Below are 20,040 nucleotides of genomic sequence, written 5' to 3'. Positions count from 1 at the left end.
TGACATTTAATTTCAGATTTTCCTTTATATATCAGTAAAATGTGTTACCAAAAGCACTTTGTGCATGAGTAACGGACATAATCTTCCGAGTGTACTTCATTGTGTATTTTCAAGATTAAATTTAATAGACCTAGGCCTATATACACGTATAAATTGCTGTCCGTAATTACTATCAGTTATGAATTTTAATTCCAATCCCTCACTATGCAGCCTATCTGCAGGCATGTAAGCAAACAAGAAAACAGGGGCGGTTCCGCCCTCCTTAAAGTGACCATTAGGCCTTCGTATGTTTATAGTACATCATGGGTATGAACCGATAATACACTCCAAGCTTTCAATTTCATGATAAAGGCGAATAGGGATGAAAGAAAACAGCTGGATGAGCAGAAAAAAAAATCACACAAAAATTTGAAAGTCCTCAATCCACTCTGCCTCCTCTGGCTGGTGCCGAGTGGCGGGTAGTAACCGTTAACGTGGTGGTAGTATATAGAAATCCGCAATTCTTATAAATTTACATGTAAATAATTTTACTGACTTCTTTTGTCTCCGCAGACGACAATGTCGTGCTTCGTAGGGATTTCAACTACAGTCCTCTTATCATAGACTATGGGAAGTCGGAGGTTATTGGCTCTACCAAGAGTCACCCAAAACTCTGTGTCAAAGAGCAAGTGATTTACCGGAGGCGGTACCCTTGGGTGGCTCCTGAACTGACCGCCAACGGGGAGCACGCGTCTACGAGCACGGACATATATTCCCTGGGCTACCTCATCCACTGTATTACATCAAAGCGAGCGACTAGACGCCTACTTAACGCCAAGGCAGTGACGTACACTGATAACCCAGGCAAACGGGCAAGTCTAGAGTGCGTCTTGGACGTTTTAAACTCAGATTAAATTGATGATGATTGCTGTAACCTTAGCCAGTTTTAGCCAACTTCAGACGAAAGGACCCCAACGATATGAGAAATCGTTTTTTTCAAAGATTTCAAGGATATACTTTGCGTCGTTCATTTGATTACGGGTTGTGGCTTTACTACGCGAATTTTATTAACTTTGTATAGTATTGTTTTTAAAACTGTGATGTGAAAGCACAGCAGTTAAATAGCCGGAATTGATTTTGTTGTTGTATCAAATCATGCTTAAGTAGCAAACATTAATTGCTTGCAGATATTTACAATTACTTCCTAACACGCAAATTCTACTTCGTCCCAGAAATATACCATTATATGGATAGGCCTAAAAGACTAAGAACACATTCATTCTTGGAACTCATTGTTGCAAACCACTATCTCTCTCAGTTAAAGTTTATTTATTTCACCGTGTTTAATTTGAATTATATTACCAAAATGTGTTTTGCCAATCACAGATTTTTGTGTGTTTTTTAAATTGTTTCAGCAAGGAGTTTAAGTTCAGTTTTAAACAGTATACTAAATCGGAATAATGCCCTGCGCATATACGCAGTAGCCATTCCACGTTGATCACTTTTGGATACACGAAACACGTTTTAATCCACATGGCGAAAACAGTAACACAGATTTGAATTAAGGAATTAATTTGCATGCAATTTATTGGTGTAAAATAATAGTAAAATTAAACAGCAGTGTACAGTGTTGAACAAAGACTATGTGTTCCACTTGAATTCTCGACAGATTTAAGAAATAAATCGCGTGCGCAAGTGCGCTCCTATTTCGACTTGGTTACCAGACTACTAACATTTGCATGTACATATTAACCACAACAGTCCTGAATCCTCTACGGGTTACCGTTAAAGTACAATTTTACGCAGCTTCGAATAAATTGAAACATTTACTCAATTGCTCTATACTTGTATCTTTCACATACAATAAACATCAATTCCCAATAACAGTTCAGGTCCGTATTTCTTTTTACTTTTTTTCTCTTTTTTTGGCAAGGGGTGGTAGTTTATTTATTCAGTGTTTTATTGCTTTGTTTTCTTCATTTGGGCGAGAATTAAATAAACAAACGACAGCTGAATGGCGTTCATAAAAGAGCCTTTCCCTTTTTTTTAAGTATCGAATCACTTTTTGTTTTGTTGTTGGCCGACGGACCAAGGCACACAGACATCAGGTTCACCCCCGAAAAAAGATACCCCCCCAAAAAAGACACCCCTTTCCTTTTCTGACTTGTAGCTATAGTCCGCTCCATTATTGGAAATACATGTTCCAGGTTATACTATCTAAACTGTGGTATATACTGTACAAGTAAAAGGGGGAACGGTATCTGTACAAAGAGATTTGTTAATGAAGTAGTGTTTATAAATACAAAATACCAAAAGTATTCCGTGACAATGCCGAGAATTTCAAATCTATATGCCGAAAAAGAAAAAGACAAGTTCACCTCACAAAATTTGTAATAATGCATCTGAACCTATATCAATATTGTAGCCCTCAGGATGCATGTCTGGGTGTCGCACGACGAAGACGCCTTTGAGAATATTATGAGAATAATAAAACAGGAAATTAGTGTTATCTACCCAGTCTTTTTATAATTAAATATATGCTACAGATACACGGAAGCTCAGTGGTTTGCATTTTGAGTCTTCCATCCTTCTAACTAGTGTATAAAATATAGTTAAAGACAGACTCCCCGTGTCTTTGGGCGTGGCACCTCGAAAAATAGATTTTCAAATTGATTTGACAATTTGTAGGATTGCATTTGTTATGAAATTTACAATGAGCCATCACTCAAACAAAATGGTCCACGACTTAGTAATCAATTAATTTAAATTTGCTTAACCGGAGCGTCCCACTCCTACTGCGAAAAAAAGGACGTAGAGCCAGTGTGCACATATGAGTACATGTACATTTACAGTACTAGTACATAACGCACAATGTACACGTAGTTTGGCATATACGTCTTCAGTACATGCATATTTTATAGAAAAACTATCTGGCAGAGCGCGGCATTATCGCAATATTTCAAAATGCTTCTTACAACTGTATCAAGGACTGCAATGCAAAAAAGCAAATAATTTGCTGCAGTACACTATAATTATTAAAATTTCGTTCGGGAAAAGAAAATTTAAATTTCTGAAAAAGCACTGGTAGGCCTACTCTATCTTTAACAGTTAGTGTATGAAATACAGTCAACTCTCAAAATAGTCCATGGAACATGAAAAATACCCGTCCAACACACAACTCGGTTTAGGATTCAAACAGGTTACTGGCATGTATTGTTTGACGTAGTGTGTCTTCCCTATACTCTGGACGCCAGTTTAGCACAGACTGCGATATTAGCTTGGCAATAATTTCAATTTCTTGTGTCACGGGAATGAGCCTGAAACTTAAACGGTGAATGTAGGCGTACCTGTCAGTGCCTTTCAAAGTCCTACAGTCCCATTGTTGCCCAAGTAAACGATCAAGAGTAACAAAGCTCTCTGGGGAGTATTCCTCTCGGAAACCATTCCGGGCATTTAACCCAAGTAGTTTTCCATCTACCCGATTGTCGTAAGGAATACTAAATTTCACATGTCTCTTTTTCCCGGCCAATCCTCTCTCCAGCTGCCTGCCAATGATTCTCCTCAGTATGGAGCGTCGCTGCTCGATGTCTCTGAAACTCGCTTCTCCTTGCTGTTGCATTCTTTCTTCAGCGGCAAGTTGAGTGGCGCGAATACGTTCTCGCCAAACTGAATCTACAGTCAACAATGCATGTTTGGGGTTTTCTAGGAGTCTGGAAAACCTTCCGGACTGAAGGATTTTTCGGTCACCGATGCGCCGGATAGTATGTCCAGATGCTTCACACTGTCCTTTTCCTTTAATTGTTAGTGTTTCGACAAAGTGGAAAATGTTACTTTCTTCTGTTTCCAGGAAATCGCCACAGCTCACAATGCAGTCGGCCATAGATATCTGCGTCACTTGACTTAATTTGGTCTGACCCGTGAGTTCAATGTTAGCACCGTCATGGGAATTAAGTGATTGTGATTTGCGTTGTTGGACGGCTGTGTGTGATTTACGGCCTTGTTGAAATCGATGGTGTTTTCCCTGGATCTTTGTATTTCTTTGCACACCTTTACTAGAAGCATCGTGGTTTTTCCTCTTGGTGGCTGATATTCCGTTGTCATTGACATCAACATCCTCTCCCTTTGTGCCGATGTTATCGTAGCTCACCCGTACAACTTCATCCTTGTTGTTGGTGGGGATTGTCGCTTGTATGAGTCGCATGAAAGGGTCATTAATTTTGACGGTAGCTTTGACGACCTTTCCATTTTCAAAGAACACAAACTCATCATCTTTCACCATATAACACGGATCAAGTTCTAGTTTGGTTCTGAGAAAACCCTCCGTTTCACGAAGGCCTACAGGCTTGCGTCGCTTTCGCTTGCTCGTGAAGTGAGGAGTATTTTGACGTATACGACATAGTGGCAATCTCTCATCAAACTTTTTAGACCACCCTTCGTAATGAATGAGACATTCATGTTCTCCAGCTTCAACAATTGATGCCTTTCTCCAAATACCAGACTCCAAATCAAGGGCCTCCACCGACGTTAACCCATTCAAAGTAGAGCTGAGTTCCATGGCGGAGGTGCGTGTGGTCAGCATCGCGTACCACAGCACAATGATTCAGCGCCCACGAATAGCGTCTTTTATACATGTACATGAGTATATGGATGTCCCGTTGAGCGACTCCGACAACAACACAAATTGCAGAGCAGTCAATGTGACCTTGGACGTAACTGAAGTAGCAGCACCGTTTCTCATTTCTGAAACGAAGGGGAATTTTGGTTTTTCAATTAAAACAACAGAGAGTATAATCAAACTCTGAAGAAAAAGTAGTGGGCCAGCGAAAAAAGGATGTGGATATAAGTTTGCAGTGTTTCAAGTCTTCAGTTTTGTCTAGACAAACAGGGGTGCAAGAAGGGAAAAGAGAGGTGCGAGAAGGGAAAAGTTGGGTGCCAGAAGGGAAAAGAGGGGTGCGAGAAGAGAAAAGAGGGGTGCGAGAAGAGAAAAGAGGGGTGCGAAAAGAGAAAAGAGGGGTGCAAAGAAGGGAAAAGAGGGGTGCGAGAAGAGAAAAGTGGGGCGCAGGAGCGAATTTGCAGTGTGTTACGCCTTCACTTTGGTCGAGTCGAAAGCGGGATGCGTGAAGGGAAAAGAGAGGTGCGAGAAGGGAAAAGTTGGGTGGGAGAAGGGAAAAGAGGGGTGGGAGAAGAGAAAACAGGGGTGCGGGAGCGAATTTGCAGTGTGTTGCTTCTTCACTTTGGTCGAGTCGAAAGCGGGGTGCGTGAAGGGAAAAGAGAGGTGCGAGAAGGGAAAAGAGGGGTGCGAAAAGAGAAAAGAGGGGTGCGAGAAGAGAAAAGTGGGGTGCGAGAAGAGAAAAGTGGGGTTTGGGAGCGAATTTGCAGTGTGTTACGCCTTCACTTTGGTCGAGTCGAAAGCGGGGTGCGTGAAGGGAAAAGAAAGGTGCGAGAAGGGAAAAGTTGGGTGCGAGAAGGGAAAAGAGGGGTGCGAGAAGGGAAAAGAGGGGTGCGAGAAGAGAAAAGTGGGGTGCAGGAGCGATTTTGCAGTGTGTTACGCCTTCACTTTGGTCGAGTCAAAAGCGGGGTGCGTGATGGGAAAAGAGAGGTGCGAGAAGGGAAAAGAAAGGTGCGAGAAGGGAAAAAGTTGGGTGCGAGAAGGGAAAAGAGGGGTGCGAGAAGGGAAAAGATGGGTGCGAGAAGAGAAAAGAGGGGTGCGAGAAGGGAAAAGAGGGGTGCGAGAAGAGAAAAGTGGGGTGCGGGAGCGATTTTGCAGTGTGTTACGCCTTCACTTTGGTCGAGTCAAAAGCGGGGTGCGTGATGGGAAAAGAGAAGAGCGAGAAGGGAAAGGTTGGGCGCGAGAAGAGAAAAGTGGGGTTTGGGAGCGAATTCGCAGTGTGTTACGCCTTCACTTTGGTTTAGTCAAAAGCGGGGTGCGTGAAGGGAAAAGAAAGGTGCGAGAAGTGAAAAGTGGGGTGCGAGAAGGGAAAAGAGGGGTGCGAGAAGAGAAAAGTGGGGCGCAGGAGCGAATTTGCAGTGTGTTACGCCTTCACTTTGGTCTAGTCAAAAGCGGGGTGCGTGATGCGAAAAGAGAGGTGCGAGAAGGGAAAAGAAAGGTGCGAGAAGGGAAAAAGTTGGGTGCGAGAAGGGAAAAGAGGGGTGCGAGAAGAGAAAAGAGGGGTGCGGGAGCGATTTTGCAGTGTGTTACGCCTTCACTTTGGTCTAGTCAAAAGCGGGGGGAGTGAAGGGAAAAGAGAGGGGCGAGAAGGGAAAAGAAAGGTGCGAGAAGGGAAAAAGTTGGGTGCGAGAAGGGAAAAGAGGGGTGCGAGAAGAGAAAAGTGGGGTGCGGGAGCGATTTTGCAGTGTGTTACGCCTTCACTTTGGTCTAGTCAAAAGCGGGGTGCGTGAAGGGAAAAGAGAGGTGCGAGAAGGGAAAAGAAAGGTGCGAGAAGAGAAAAGTGGGGTTTGGGAGCGAATTTGCAGTGTGTTACGCCTTCACTTTGGTCTAGTCAAAAGCGGGGTGCGTGAAGGGAAAAGAAAGGTGCGAGAAGGGAAAAGAGGGGTGCGAGAAGGGAAAAGAGGGGTGCGAGAAGGGAAAAGAGGGGTGCGAGAAGAGAAAAGTGGGGCGCAGGAGCGAATTTGCAGTGTGTTACGCCTTCACTTTGGTCTAGTCAAAAGCGGGGTGCGTGAAGGGAAAAGAGAGGTGCGTGAAGGGAAAAGTTGGGTGCGAGAAGGGAAAAGAGGGGTGCGAGAAGAGAAAAGTGGGGTGCGGGAGCGATTTTGCAGTGTGTTACGCCTTCACTTTGGTCGAGTCAAAAGCGGGGTGCGTGATGGGAAAAGAGAGGTGCGAGAAGGGAAAAGAAAGGTGCGAGAAGGGAAAAAGTTGGGTGCGAGAAGGGAAAAGAGGGGTGCGAGAAGGGAAAAGAGGGGTGCGAGAAGAGAAAAGTGGGGCGCAGGAGCGAATTTGCAGTGTGTTACGCCTTCACTTTGGTCGAGTCAAAAGCGGGGTGCGTGATGGGAAAAGAGGGGTGCGTGAAGAGAAAAGTGGGGTGCGGGAGCGAATTCGCAGTGTGTTACGCCTTCACTTTGGTCGAGTCAAAAGCGGGGTGCGTGATGGGAAAAGAGAGGTGCGAAAAGGGAAAGGTTGGGCGCGAGAAGAGAAAAGTGGGGTTTGGGAGGGAATTCGCGGTGTGTTACGCCTTCACTTTGGTTTAGTCAAAAGGGGGGTGCGTGAAGGGAAAAGAAAGGTGCGAGAAGGGAAAAGTGGGGTGCGAGAAGGGAAAAGAGGGGTGCGAGAAGAGAAAAGTGGGGCGCAGGAGCGAATTTGCAGTGTGTTACGCCTTCACTTTGGTCTAGTCAAAAGCGGGGTGCGTGATGGGAAAAGAGAGGTGCGAGAAGGGAAAAGAAAGGTGCGAGAAGGGAAAAAGTTGGGTGCGAGAAGGGAAAAGAGGGGTGCGAGAAGAGAAAAGGGGGGTGCGGGAGCGAGTTTGCAGTGTGGTACGCCTTCACTTTGGTCTAGTCAAAAGCGGGGTGCGTGAAGGGAAAAGAGAGGTGCGAGAAGGGAAAAGAAAGGTGCGAGAAGGGAAAAAGTTGGGTGCGAGAAGGGAAAAGAGGGGTGCGAGAAGAGAAAAGTGGGGTGCGGGAGCGATTTTGCAGTGTGTTACGCCTTCACTTTGGTCTAGTCAAAAGCGGGGTGCGTGAAGGGAAAAGAGAGGTGCGAGAAGGGAAAAGAAAGGTGCGAGAAGATAAAAGTGGGGTTTGGGAGCGAATTTGCAGTGTGTTACGCCTTCACTTTGGTCTAGTCAAAAGCGGGGTGCGTGAAGGGAAAAGAAAGGTGCGAGAAGGGAAAAGAGGGGTGCGAGAAGGGAAAAGAGGGGTGCGAGAAGGGAAAAGAGGGGTGCGAGAAGAGAAAAGTGGGGCGCAGGAGCGAATTTGCAGAGTGATACGCCTTCACTTTGGTCTAGTCAAAAGCGGGGTGCGTGAAGGGAAAAGAGAGGTGCGTGAAGGGAGAAGTTGTGTGGGAGAAGGGAAAAGAGAGGTGGGAGAACAGAAAAGAGGGGTGCGAGAAGAGAAAAGTGGGGCGCAGGAGCGAATTTGCAGTGTGTTACGCCTTCACTTTGGTCTAGTCAAAAGCGGGGTGCGTGAAGGGAAAAGAGAGGTGCGTGAAGGGAAAAGTTGGGTGCGAGAAGGGAAAAGAGGGGAGCGAGAAGATAAAAGTGGGGTGCGGGTGCGATTTTGCAGTGTGTTACGTCTTCACTTTGGTCGAGTCAAAAGCGGGGTGCGTGATGGGAAAAGAGAGGTGCGAGAAGGGAAAAGAAAGGTGCGAGAAGGGAAAAAGTTGGGTGCGAGAAGGGAAAAGAGGGGTGCGAGAAGGGAAAAGAGGGGTGCGAGAAGAGAAAAGTGGGGCGCAGGAGCGAATTTGCAGTGTGTTACGCCTTCACTTTGGTCGAGTCAAAAGCGGGGTGCGTGATGGGAAAAGAGGGGTGCGTGAAGAGAAAAGTGGTGTGCGGGAGCGAATTCGCAGTGTGTTACGCCTTCACTTTGGTCGAGTCAAAAGCGGGGTGCGTGATGGGAAAAGAGAGGTGCGAGAAGGGAAAGGTTGGGCGCGAGAAGAGAAAAGTGGGGTTTGGGAGCGAATTCGCAGTGTGTTACGCCTTCACTTTGGTTTAGTCAAAAGCGGGGTGCGTGAAGGGAAAAGAAAGGTGCGAGAAGGGAAAAGTGGGGTGCGAGAAGGGAAAAGAGGGGTGCGAGAAGAGAAAAGTGGGGCGCAGGAGCGAATTTGCAGTGTGTTACGCCTTCACTTTGGTCTAGTCAAAAGCGGGGTGCGTGATGGGAAAAGAGAGGTGCGAGAAGGGAAAAGAAAGGTGCGAGAAGGGAAAAAGTTGGGTGCGAGAAGGGAAAAGAGGGGTGCGAGAAGAGAAAAGAGGGGTGCGGGAGCGATTTTGCAGTGTGTTACGCCTTCACTTTGGTCTAGTCAAAAGCGGGGTGCGTGAAGGGAAAAGAGAGGTGCGAGAAGGGAAAAGAAAGGTGCGAGAAGGGAAAAAGTTGGGTGCGAGAAGGGAAAAGAGGGGTGCGAGAAGAGAAAAGTGGGGTGCGGGAGCGATTTTGCAGTGTGTTACGCCTTCACTTTGGTCTAGTCAAAAGCGGGGTGCGAGAAGGGAAAAGAGAGGTGCGAGAAGGGAAAAGAAAGGTGCGAGAAGAGAAAAGTGGGGTTTGGGAGCGAATTTGCAGTGTGTTACGCCTTCACTTTGGTCTAGTCAAAAGCGGGGTGCGTGAAGGGAAAAGAAAGGTGCGAGAAGGGAAAAGAGGGGTGCGAGAAGGGAAAAGAGGGGTGCGAGAAGGGAAAAGAGGGGTGCGAGAAGAGAAAAGTGGGGCGCAGGAGCGAATTTGCAGTGTGTTACGCCTTCACTTTGGTCTAGTCAAAAGCGGGGTGCGTGAAGGGAAAAGAGAGGTGCGTGAAGGGAAAAGTTGGGTGCGAGAAGGGAAAAGAGGGGTGCGAGAAGAGAAAAGTGGGGTGCGGGAGCGATTTTGCAGTGTGTTACGCCTTCACTTTGGTCGAGTCAAAAGCGGGGTGCGTGATGGGAAAAGAGAGGTGCGAGAAGGGAAAAGAAAGGTGCGAGAAGGGAAAAAGGTGGGTGCGAGGAGGGAAAAGGGGGGTGCGAGAAGAGAAAAGAGGGGTGCGGGAGCAACTTTGGAGTGGGGTAGGTCTTCACTTTGTTCTAGTCAAAAGGGGGGTGCGTGAAGGGAAAAGAGAGGTGCGAGAAGGGAAAAGAAAGGTGCGAGAAGAGAAAAGTGGGGTTTGGGAGCGAATTTGCAGTGTGTTACGCCTTCACTTTGGTCTAGTCAAAAGCGGGGTGCGTGAAGGGAAAAGAAAGGTGCGAGAAGGGAAAAGAGGGGTGCGAGAAGGGAAAAGAGGGGTGCGAGAAGGGAAAAGAGGGGTGCGAGAAGAGAAAAGTGGGGCGCAGGAGCGAATTTGCAGTGTGTTACGCCTTCACTTTGGTCTAGTCAAAAGCGGGGTGCGTGAAGGGAAAAGAGAGGTGCGTGAAGGGAAAAGTTGGGTGCGAGAAGGGAAAAGAGGGGTGCGAGAAGAGAAAAGTGGGGGGCGGGAGCGATTTTGCAGTGTGTTACGCCTTCACTTTGGTCGAGTCAAAACCGGGGTGCGTGATGGGAAAAGAGGGGTGCGAGAAGGGAAAAGAAAGGTGCGAGAAGGGAAAAAGTTGGGTGCGAGAAGGGAAAAGAGGGGTGCGAGAAGGGAAAAGAGGGGTGCGAGAAGAGAAAAGTGGGGCGCAGGAGCGAATTTGCAGTGTGTTACGCCTTCACTTTGGTCGAGTCAAAAGCGGGGTGCGTGATGGGAAAAGAGGGGTGCGTGAAGAGAAAAGTGGGGTGCGGGAGCGAATTCGCAGTGTGTTACGCCTTCACTTTGGTCGAGTCAAAAGCGGGGTGCGTGATGGGAAAAGAGAGGTGCGAGAAGGGAAAAGAGGGGTGCGACAAGGGAAAAGAGGGGTGCGAGAAGAGAAAAGTGGGGCGCAGGAGCGAATTTGCAGTGTGTTACGCCTTCACTTTGGTCGAGTCAAAAGCGGGGTGCGTGATGGGAAAAGAGGGGTGTGTGAAGGGAAAAGTGGGGCGCAGGAGCGAATTTGCAGTGTGTTACGCCTTCACTTTGGTCTAGTCAAAAGCGGGGTGCGTGAAGGGAAAAGAAAGGTGCGAGAAGGGAAAAGAGGGGGGGGACAAGGGAAAAGAGGGGGGGGAGAAGAGAAAAGTGGGGTGCGGGAGCGAATTTGCAGTGTGTTACGCCTTCACTTTGGTCTAGTCAAAAGCGGGGTGCGTGAAGGGAAAAGAAAGGTGCGAGAAGGGAAAAGTTGGGTGCGAGAAGGGAAAAGAGGGGTGCGAGAAGAGAAAAGTGGGGTGCGGGAGCGAATTTGCAGTGTGTTACGCCTTCACTTTGGTCGAGTCGAAAGTGGGGTGCGTGAAGGGAAAAGAGGGGTGCGGGAGCGAATTGGATGTGTCTTCACGTTTGTCGAGGAAAAGAACAAAGGGACTGCATGTGGTACTTTTAACCGGTTCTTTGTCTGTAAGTCAGTCATTTTTTTTTCCTTTTTTTTTTAGCTTTGTTGGATCGTGACCTTTGTTGTTGCTTCATAATTTTACCCAAACACATACTCAAAACATCAATCCCGAGGGTCTTCAGCAGCGAGAGCTCTTCTGGTGTAGTTTTCTTTTTCTTCCTCTGGCAATGCACGCCACTCCTCGCAAATGTTTTGATTTGCAGCTGTAAAATTCAACGTACTCGCTAGAGCCTGTTGCAAAATAAATAAGCAGAATTTGCTAATACGTGTAAAGTTAAATGTGTTGTCTGTATGTGTAAATGTTATCTATGGTGCAGGCCGTATACGGCCGTTTTCTAGTTCCAGGCTTTTTTATACTCTCTTCGAATAAAGACCGTTCGGTTGGTCGCGTTTATACGTTTTTTCTAACCAGGAGTCTGCTAAGAAAATAGGTCCTATTATTATGAAAGTCCTTTTATAAGAAAATGGTTTGAGATAGTTTGTTTAAAAGATAATTTGGCCGGATGATGAATCACACTGTGCCGCGAATTCATGAAATTTTGGGGAGCCGGGTACTGCGGTTACAACACTGTAATTTGAATTCATGTTTTTTTCCCAGTTCCGGATCGTGAGTGTAAAATATGAACAACACGCGCATAATCGTTTGAGCGACATGACTGACGGACAGCAGTTTGTGGCCCATGGCTGTTAAAAGCATTTACAATTGGCACGTTTTAAACATCTGCCAGAATTCTGCCGCATGAACTGAATTTCCAAAATCAAGAAATTATACTTCATTGGAAAATCTGCTTGTCGGTAAGCATAGGTGAAAAATAGATTGGATGCTTGAAGTTTTTGATCCGATATCGAACTGGTTTAAAGTGACAATACGAAAATTCAAATATGGACATCAGTACATTCGACAATTTCAGAATGAAGAAACGTAAATTTGAAAAACAGTACACGGTACTAGTATATCCTTCACACAGTGTAAATATTCATCACATTTATGTTGAATAGTTTGGCCGAAATTAACATGTACATGCACCTTTCACAACCCAGCACTATTGGAAGATGAGTGTATTTGTGTAGTTGTCATATCGGCTATGGTATGCCATAGTTCGGATATTGAGGACTACACCATATACTCCAATAATTACCCTAGTCCAGTAAAATTTGAACGAAACACAAGTAATTATTTGCATGCGTTTTATGTTTAAATGAATAGAATCGACAAAGGATCCAATAATAACAGATCTAGGATACATGCTGAAACTTGGCCTTCTTGAAGACATTAAATCCCGTAGGTAATCTCGCCGGTCTTCGTTGATTATTCTCTCTCAACACTTGTCTATGTGGTTGACATGGTTGGACTACTCCCGGTCTCTTTTTCAGTTGGCGCTTTAGCCTGGTTAACGCCGAGATCCTGAAACAGGACATTCATTTCTGTAATGACACTGTTAAGTCTCCCTTGAAACTATAACATGCTAAATTTATCAACAGTTCGCGTACATTTTGTTAACGTTTAACGCTAATATTTTGATAACGGCGACTTTAAGCCGTGGTCTCGAGATTTCGTATTATTGGATTGACATGTTACGAGTTCACATATATGAGACGAGAAACGGTGCTTTTTTAAGCATCATCGTCAACGTCAAATGGATTTCTCAATGAACTAAAATCATAGCAAGATTGTTGCTTGATCAAACTTCATTTTTACTATATTTTAGAATGACATTTTTATGACACGTGTACATTTATTACCGTCTGTTTCTTCTCTCTGTGATGTCACCGGGGGCAGGTAGATTCTTCAGTGATTGGAGCAGTTGTGGCGGAGCATCCTTTAGTTTTTGCGTGTCAAGTTGGTAGTTATCGACACCTATATCATGGCCAACTCTGGCACAGTGGTTAAAGTAGTCATCGGATATAACAATCCACCCCCTCCGAAAACCTTCTGCAAGGTTATGTGCAACGTGTCGTGGATCCTTATTGCACTCAGCTTGAGATGACACAACTATCCATCTTAAAGGAATTCTTTCATCTGGCAACGTGCTACCTCTCCATACCCTTCCACCAAGGCGTCTTATCTCAGAAGATACTGTATCCTGGGAAGCACTCAGCTTGCCAGCAAGGACGAACATTTGGTTAGCTAGAATGCTCTTCGTCTGCAGTGCGTCTTCATTTCCAGTGCCGTCTTCAGATGCTTGATCTTCGGCCATACTCAAAGGTTGGCTTTCTCCATCGCTGTGACTCTCTTCATCAACATCACTCATTGTCAACTGGTTTTCAACAAACTCATCAAAAGCCACAACAATTTCAGATGGACAATCCCTGATACGATGCCAAAGACATCTCCACTGCCATTCGAAGAGAGCTTGCAAAACTGTGGGTCTGTTTTTACCGCCACCTCTCAAAGTGTGTTGATAAAAATATGTCATGTTCAAGTAATGCCGGTGCTCACCGGCTTCTGTCGCTAGCCTCATCATGGAATGAAAAGGGAAATTCTCCAACAGTATTGGCACGACGTCGATGAGTTTCATCATGTACGGAGTTAGGTTACTGGGACCATACGTGAAGCACATCAAACGGTGGAATATGTCTGCGTGGTTTCGATAGGATACAATATCGTTTGCAGAAAGACCGAATGTGAAGTTGTCTTCATTCTTGTTGTGCAGATCATCGTGGGGTGCTGTCAGAGTAACGGGGTCTATTGTAAGTAATTTATACATCTCCCATAAGTGAAGATGGGTCATCTGAATTAGGCTTTTGTGTGTGACCGTTTGCTGGTTCAGGCCAAGAAGAGCCACGATGTCTTGTGGAAGTGGTTGGATATACTCGACGTCGGGAAGGACATTATCCAGAATATCCGAATAATGTATTTCACCCCCAAACTCCGATGGGGGTGCTAGGATGACTTCCGCACTTGTGGTATTTAAGGTAAAATCCCGTATGTCTCCGTTGTCATCAAACTGAAGGGTAAATACACCCTCTTTGCCACGGTGGACGTCACGTTCGGCAATGTTGGAAATTAGATTACGCAGAGCAAGTACCCTTTGCCGCTTACCTTCTCTGGCAGACGCATGCGATGCGATATCTGAAATGCTGTGTACGAGAAGTTTTATGAGCTTCTCGACAATTCGCGATATTGCATGATTTGGGTCGACAGCGACGTGGTCCGTATCAATGGGCAGAAGTCTGTCTTCGTGTGTGCGATCCAGTGAGAGTCTTAAGTCTGATCGTCTTCCTGTCAACAGATCGAATTTCCCTTTGTCTGCTGTATTCATGAACATGAAAAGATTCCATCCGTCTGATGTGGTTGGACCAAGTTTACCCCCAAACACCGCATCACAAAACATTGAATCGGCCGAAAGGTACACACCGTGTCCCATTGACTTCATGGACTCCACAAACTCCCCAAGCCGTCCTCCTTGCTCACCCAGATTCGCCTCCAGATTGGGCCGTGTATCTTTAAGAAAAAAAAGGTTGGTCATCCATACCTCTTTTGGACTATGAAGTTTCACACCATTTAGAACCTGCGAGTTGTTGATGCAAGTGAGGCCTATCAGACAGGTTTGCTCCCTTCCTAACTTGCTAGCATCACCAAAGAGCCGCCACCACTCTTCTTGACCAAGCCAGTGGTACAGATATAGAAGGCATTGCCTGAGTTGCCAAGGGTCGATGGACATTCCTGTTGCCGTCTTTTGAGGATTTAGCACTTTCATTTTAGAATTAATCGTTGCTTTTAGCCGTCTCGTTTCCCTTTCTGGGGCAAAAAATCCAGGCATACTTCTTCGTAAATGACTAAAGATTTCTTCAGTGCTCATGGTGTCCGTCATGAGTAGTATCTTTTCAGCTGCCACATAGAAACGGCGCGAGGCGTGAACATTTACCAGTTCTTCGTATAAGCTTGAATTAGTACCATTCGATTTCACTTTAATGTTTTTTAAAATATCAATGACATCATCTGTGTACAGTTTGCCGTTCCAATGTTGGTCTGCGCCCTCAAGCCTTTGTGTACCTTCCTTTACGCTCATCGCCAATGCCAAACTAAAGTCTTCCTTCCCCCCATTGTGCACCTTTGCCGCTATGTTAGCAATTTCCTTTTCTTGTGCGTAGACTCGTTTTCTAAGAGTTCTGAAAGCCTTTGCCCGCCCATGTTCTTGAGATCGGGCTTCTGCACGAGCTTTGAGTGTCACGGAGGATAGAGTACGCCTCCCGGTGCGATTCTGCCCGTTTTGCTCGGGCTGACCAGCTTCTTCTTCGTTTATTTCTACCTCATTGTCTTGAAGTTCATTATTATGACCTATGTCCTCATCATCTTCATCACTCACTTCAACTCTGACCGCACGTTCGCCATCGACCCCATCATCAACGGGAGGGAATCCTCCTATCAGAGACTGAACACACTGCCCTCTTAGCCACGCAATTTGTCTAACAATTTGTGCCTTTCCCTCTTCGTTCACAACACCCTCGCGATCTTGAAGTGGAGCTCCACCAAACAGAAGGGCAAGAAATGCCTCAATGGACAAAGCTTTCCTGTAATTGCCAGATTTGATAATATGGTTCTGTACATTAAGGTCTTGTTTAGCCAGAAACTTTTCGAACGGACCCCAACCCTTGTTTTTTCTTCGGTTATCTTGTCCCAGATAACGAAGAGCTTTCTTGGAGTCAATAAAAACTGTATCATTGACTCTGTAAGCCCCGAAGTTCTCTTGCCAGAAGGGAAACGACAGCATGTTAGAACATCGTTTTCTTGTGTCGTCTACGTGTACATGTACACTATTTATTACACACGCAGTAGACCTCTACATAATTTGGGAAGTATGACCTGCAGAAAGCTTTCCCAGACGGATAAATTATTACAACGTGTACATGTACTGTACTGTACTACTGTGTACATGTATATCAATGGAGCTGTTCGGTGAAATAGCACATGCCCAACCACCAACTGCTTGTATAAAGCTTGGAAGGTCAATCAGTGGTAAATCACGAAACAACATGCCGTCGTAAAAACCCTGTGGTAAAGCTCCCCCCGCTGTGCATGTGCACTCTTATTGGCTACGTTCTGGCAGTACACAAGCCATGGGCGCTGTTTCCTTATTGGTCCATTCTGGTTTGTACACGGACCATCGCTACCGATGGTCCGTGCACAATCAATTTAATGTCGCTTCTATCGAGAGTGTCCGAGTAATGTGAGACTCTACCATCTACAGAAGGTAGTTTCTGTTACGCCCCAAGTATGCACAGGTCTACCTAAACTCGCTTGTCGCCCCGTACCCCCACTTTGAACTTTGCAAACTAAGCTTGGTTTGAGTGCAGTCTCAACCAACAATAGTCGCCTGTAAACAATATTCTTCCAGCTGAACACGCCTCTTTCTCAAAACCCCCAAACAAAAGACAGACTTGTAACAGTTTGTCTTACACTGTAAATCATTTTACAAAGGCGTGATTGACAACTAACATAAACTTTCAGTATGCCAATTAATCTTGGTTATAAGGAGTTATGATTTCTAAAGGTTCGATACGAGAAAGTTCAAGAGTGCGGGCTCAGAAGCAAAAGTGAATAAACCGGGAGAGCGGTTGAACATGTCCAAAATACAGAAGACCTTTAACTTTTTTTGCCGTTTCTTTTCCTGATCTCATTAAATACATAATATCCCTGGTGGTTTCTAAAGTTAACCTACAGTTGTGGTGCAATGCTTTCATTAATGCTGGGCAACATATCCTCCCTTTTGTGCACATGACCTGGCCCTGCAATTTGAATTGCATGGGGCTCCAACAGACGTACATTACAAACTTCCAGGCATGTTTTATCTGTAAGTTCCAATTCCCAAATTGTACATTTGACAGCAGTCCAACTTTCACGTAAATTCTTCTTGTTATGATTTGTAGTTAGTGCGTCAGAAGTCAGGGGTGAAGGAGTTACAGGTAAATGCACGCTATCTAGAGAAGCACTCTCAGCTGAGTGCTGCACCACACTCTCTTTCAAGGTCTTCTGGAAACGCCACACTGTCAGTGGTAAGGCTTGCTTGGAATATTTTACCCATAACTTGGTGCTATAAAGAAATGAGAATATTGAGCCAACGATTTCATAACATAAAGTTTAAAAACTAGTCGTTTCCGTGCTAAGCAAACCGTCTTATATGCTGAAATCCTTTTTGCATGGATATGGACGTCTTGGTTCACATTCCTCCTTTTGGCTTGGTTTGCTGTTTAATATATACAAAAGACGGTGAGCCAAATCCAATTCTTACAATCAGTTCTAATGTCAATTGTGTCTGTGAGACTAACTTTCGTTTGTAGTGATACTTTATCTCGATTGGTCATAAGGTCGATCTGCATTTCTCGTTATATTGGTCATGCTTTAGCCTGAATACCCAAAATTCTATGGACATCGCTGACCTTAGAGGAACCGTCTGGAAAGCAAAATCCGCTGACTGTAAAAGACATGGTTTATTGGATGTTTGCTTCATTTTTGTAACGGTTGTTTTTTATGAAAAAAATTAAGTTTGACCTATTATATGTAAGTGGTTCGAGTGTATTGCCCAGTTGCTATAATCAAAGTGTAATCTCTTTTTTATCCTTCACCATTCTGAATAAAGATTTGCCCCTTGGGTTTCTTATGTCTTATTTGCGGTTCATGGGGTGAAGAGGGTTTTTTATCTTCAATTTCATTCAAGCTTGCGCTTTCGTCCAGGTTCTTAAGAAGGTATATGGTCTTCACCTCAAAATAACTGCAGCCCGTAGAATAATTTACGACAAAGAGGTGTCAGGTAAGACTTGGATAAATCTTGGATTGTTAGATGCCTTGTGCTGGATTTTTTTTCAATGAAACAAAGTAAACGATTAAATGTCAGGGATGCCACTACTGTAGCTCTTCCTATCAATACCCACACAGGTTCAAGCGGGGGTTATTGAAGGTAGAATTTTACCGTTTAGGGATTTTTATCTTTCTTGAATAAAATTTACAATACAATGTATCTGGGAGGTGCAAGTTGTCATTCTTACTGTCATGGCAATCACTGTCAAAATTCAAATATTTGATCCCCGGTTGGCATACATACCAGTGCTGGAAAAAACGAGCCCCCTTTCATGAAAGACAGTGCAATGTAGTAAAGAACACAGAGAGACAAATTTTAACCCGACTTTTTGACATTATTATCTCGTCCTGACTTATAATCTCGTCATCAAACAATGTTTATGTCAAAAATAATGTACTTAAGATTGTTTTTCAATTTGCTCAGTTATTTTAATAGCTGATTTTAGGTACTGACAAATATGTACATAATTAAACTTGTTTGCATTAACTGGGTTCATCGATTTATGACTAAACTAAATTAATTTAACTTCAATTTCAGCCCGTGAACCACCGGCCATTTGCATAGGCGTCCCTAAGATAAGAGTGGCTAAAGTCTGCCTTGACTTCCATGAAGTCCAATGGAGAAACGGCTTCCATGCATGCGTTAATTTCGAAGTCCGTATCCCTTTTAAGACTCTATTGGATGTTCGTCTGGGATGCATTGACTTCTAAAGAGGTTGACCTAACTAACCAACCGTTAGAGAAAACACTTCAATTTTAATTATTCCATCAAAATTGTTTTAGACTAACCTGCATGTTTTGCTTCTCAAGTCTGTTAAAGTATAACCGACACAAAGCTTGTATGCTATAGTTAAAGTATTTCTATAAAACTTGCACAAAGCAAAATCTTTCTAAAGAAAATGTTGATTCAGACTATCGTTAGCTGAATATTATGCACTGTAGTTTTCAAAATTAATGATTGTCAGCACGATAAACAATATCTGGAGCAACCCTTCACATATATGCCAATTTGAATTCCAGCAAAACTTTCCCGGTGAGGGTAACAAAAAATAAATTTCATAAAGAGTTTTAAGTAGTCTTTACAGCTACTCAGCAGAGAGTTAACTTGTACCTAAGAAACTACGCCTAAATTAACCATCCCTGCTATAAATACACGTCAGTAGCCGTTAAACAGCAAAACTTTCAAGTTTAATTAATCCCCTTGTTCAAAAAATCTTTTCCAATTTGTATGAAGTGTCAAAGTTATCAATATTTCACCACTGGCAACTATTTCTGAATCAAATGCACAAAGTGATAGCGAACGTTAGGAAAAATCACAAATTTCTTATGGGGGACTGGGGCACAAGCATCCGGTGGGGGCACCCGTTCCCAGTAGGTACGCCACAGACTCAAGCCAGAGGGTTGGACATTTTTAATTGATGTTTGACACCATTTATTATTTAGTGTAACAACTCTGACCATGATTACTATTTATTTTGAAAAAGACTGCCAATCATAGTTTTTCAACTACTGACAGGCTGCCATTAACAGTCTCCAAGTTTATCCTAGCCTAACAGTCGTAACAATTTTCATTTCTTTGCACTCCTGTCACCTTCCCCTTTGCTACAATAGCATCAAAACAGGAATATAACAGATATTTCAGACTCAAGTCGTGTATTTCCACAATATCTTCAATCAGTTTGCTGTGGGAAACGAGCACATTAAGCCTTAAGTCAGTATGCAATTATATATATAGTATAGTATATTGTTTGGGTATGGCTGTTAACAGCAAGAGAGCAAGAAGTTGTCGGGTGCAATTTAAGAGACACATTGGATCCTTTGAGAAGTAGATAAAGAATATTAATAAAACAATAAATACAACGAGATGCAAATCAGAAGTGCACTTTCTTCTGTTCCATATTGTTGTCATTTTGAATTCATCCAGCAAACACTTCGCAGCAACATATCATCGCCGTTTACTTAATTAGGGTACAGGAGAAAGGCACCGACTAGGGTGTGGTGAAGGCTTCGATGACTATACCTAAAACCGTACATGGTCAAAACGTGAAGTCTCTTCGCTGCAGCAACAGCACTGCGCTCCCAGATACCTGCTTGTAGGTGACTGGCACATTACATGTGAACTCGCCAGTCGTCAAATCAAACTTGTTTCCTGGCAAAAGCGTCTCGGCCTGCTCGAATGGGATAGGGATGTTTTGACTAGTACGG

At 44.3% G+C, this 20,040-nt stretch overlaps 2 protein-coding genes across 2 annotated transcripts in view; one reads left to right on the top strand and one right to left on the bottom strand.

The window, feature by feature from the left end:
* Positions 1–19,706, top strand: part of LOC147795675 (uncharacterized) — a 32,393-nt gene extending 12,687 nt beyond the window's left edge. Inside the window, exons 3-5 of the mRNA XM_087131251.1 lie at positions 16,908–17,033; positions 17,696–17,788; positions 18,374–19,706. Coding sequence (XP_086987377.1) covers positions 16,908–17,033; positions 17,696–17,788; positions 18,374–18,546 — 392 coding nt within the window. The 3' untranslated portion in view covers positions 18,547–19,706. The remainder of the gene's footprint in view (positions 1–16,907; positions 17,034–17,695; positions 17,789–18,373) is intronic.
* On the bottom strand, positions 662–11,599 carry LOC147795676 (uncharacterized). Its single transcript, XM_087131480.1, has 2 exons — positions 11,131–11,599; positions 662–4,719 (listed from the first exon to the last, which is right to left on the bottom strand). The coding sequence occupies exon 2, from the start codon at positions 4,556–4,558 to the stop codon at positions 3,164–3,166; it is 1,395 nt and encodes a 464-aa protein (XP_086987606.1). The 5' UTR covers positions 4,559–4,719; positions 11,131–11,599; the 3' UTR covers positions 662–3,163.
* Positions 19,707–20,040: the final 334 nt, after the last annotated feature.

This window comes from Acanthaster planci, linkage group LG21 (assembly GCF_054643075.1).
Source record: "Acanthaster planci isolate LZ-2023a linkage group LG21, COTS_SCS, whole genome shotgun sequence".
In the NCBI taxonomy this organism is placed as follows: Eukaryota; Metazoa; Echinodermata; class Asteroidea; order Valvatida; family Acanthasteridae; genus Acanthaster; species Acanthaster planci.
This window is presented reverse-complemented; position numbering and strand designations above follow the sequence as displayed.

Coding starts and splice junctions, on each gene's coding strand:
- LOC147795676 (XM_087131480.1), bottom strand. CDS start 4,558: ATGCTGACCACACGCACCTCCGCCATGGAACTCAGCTCTACTTTGAAT.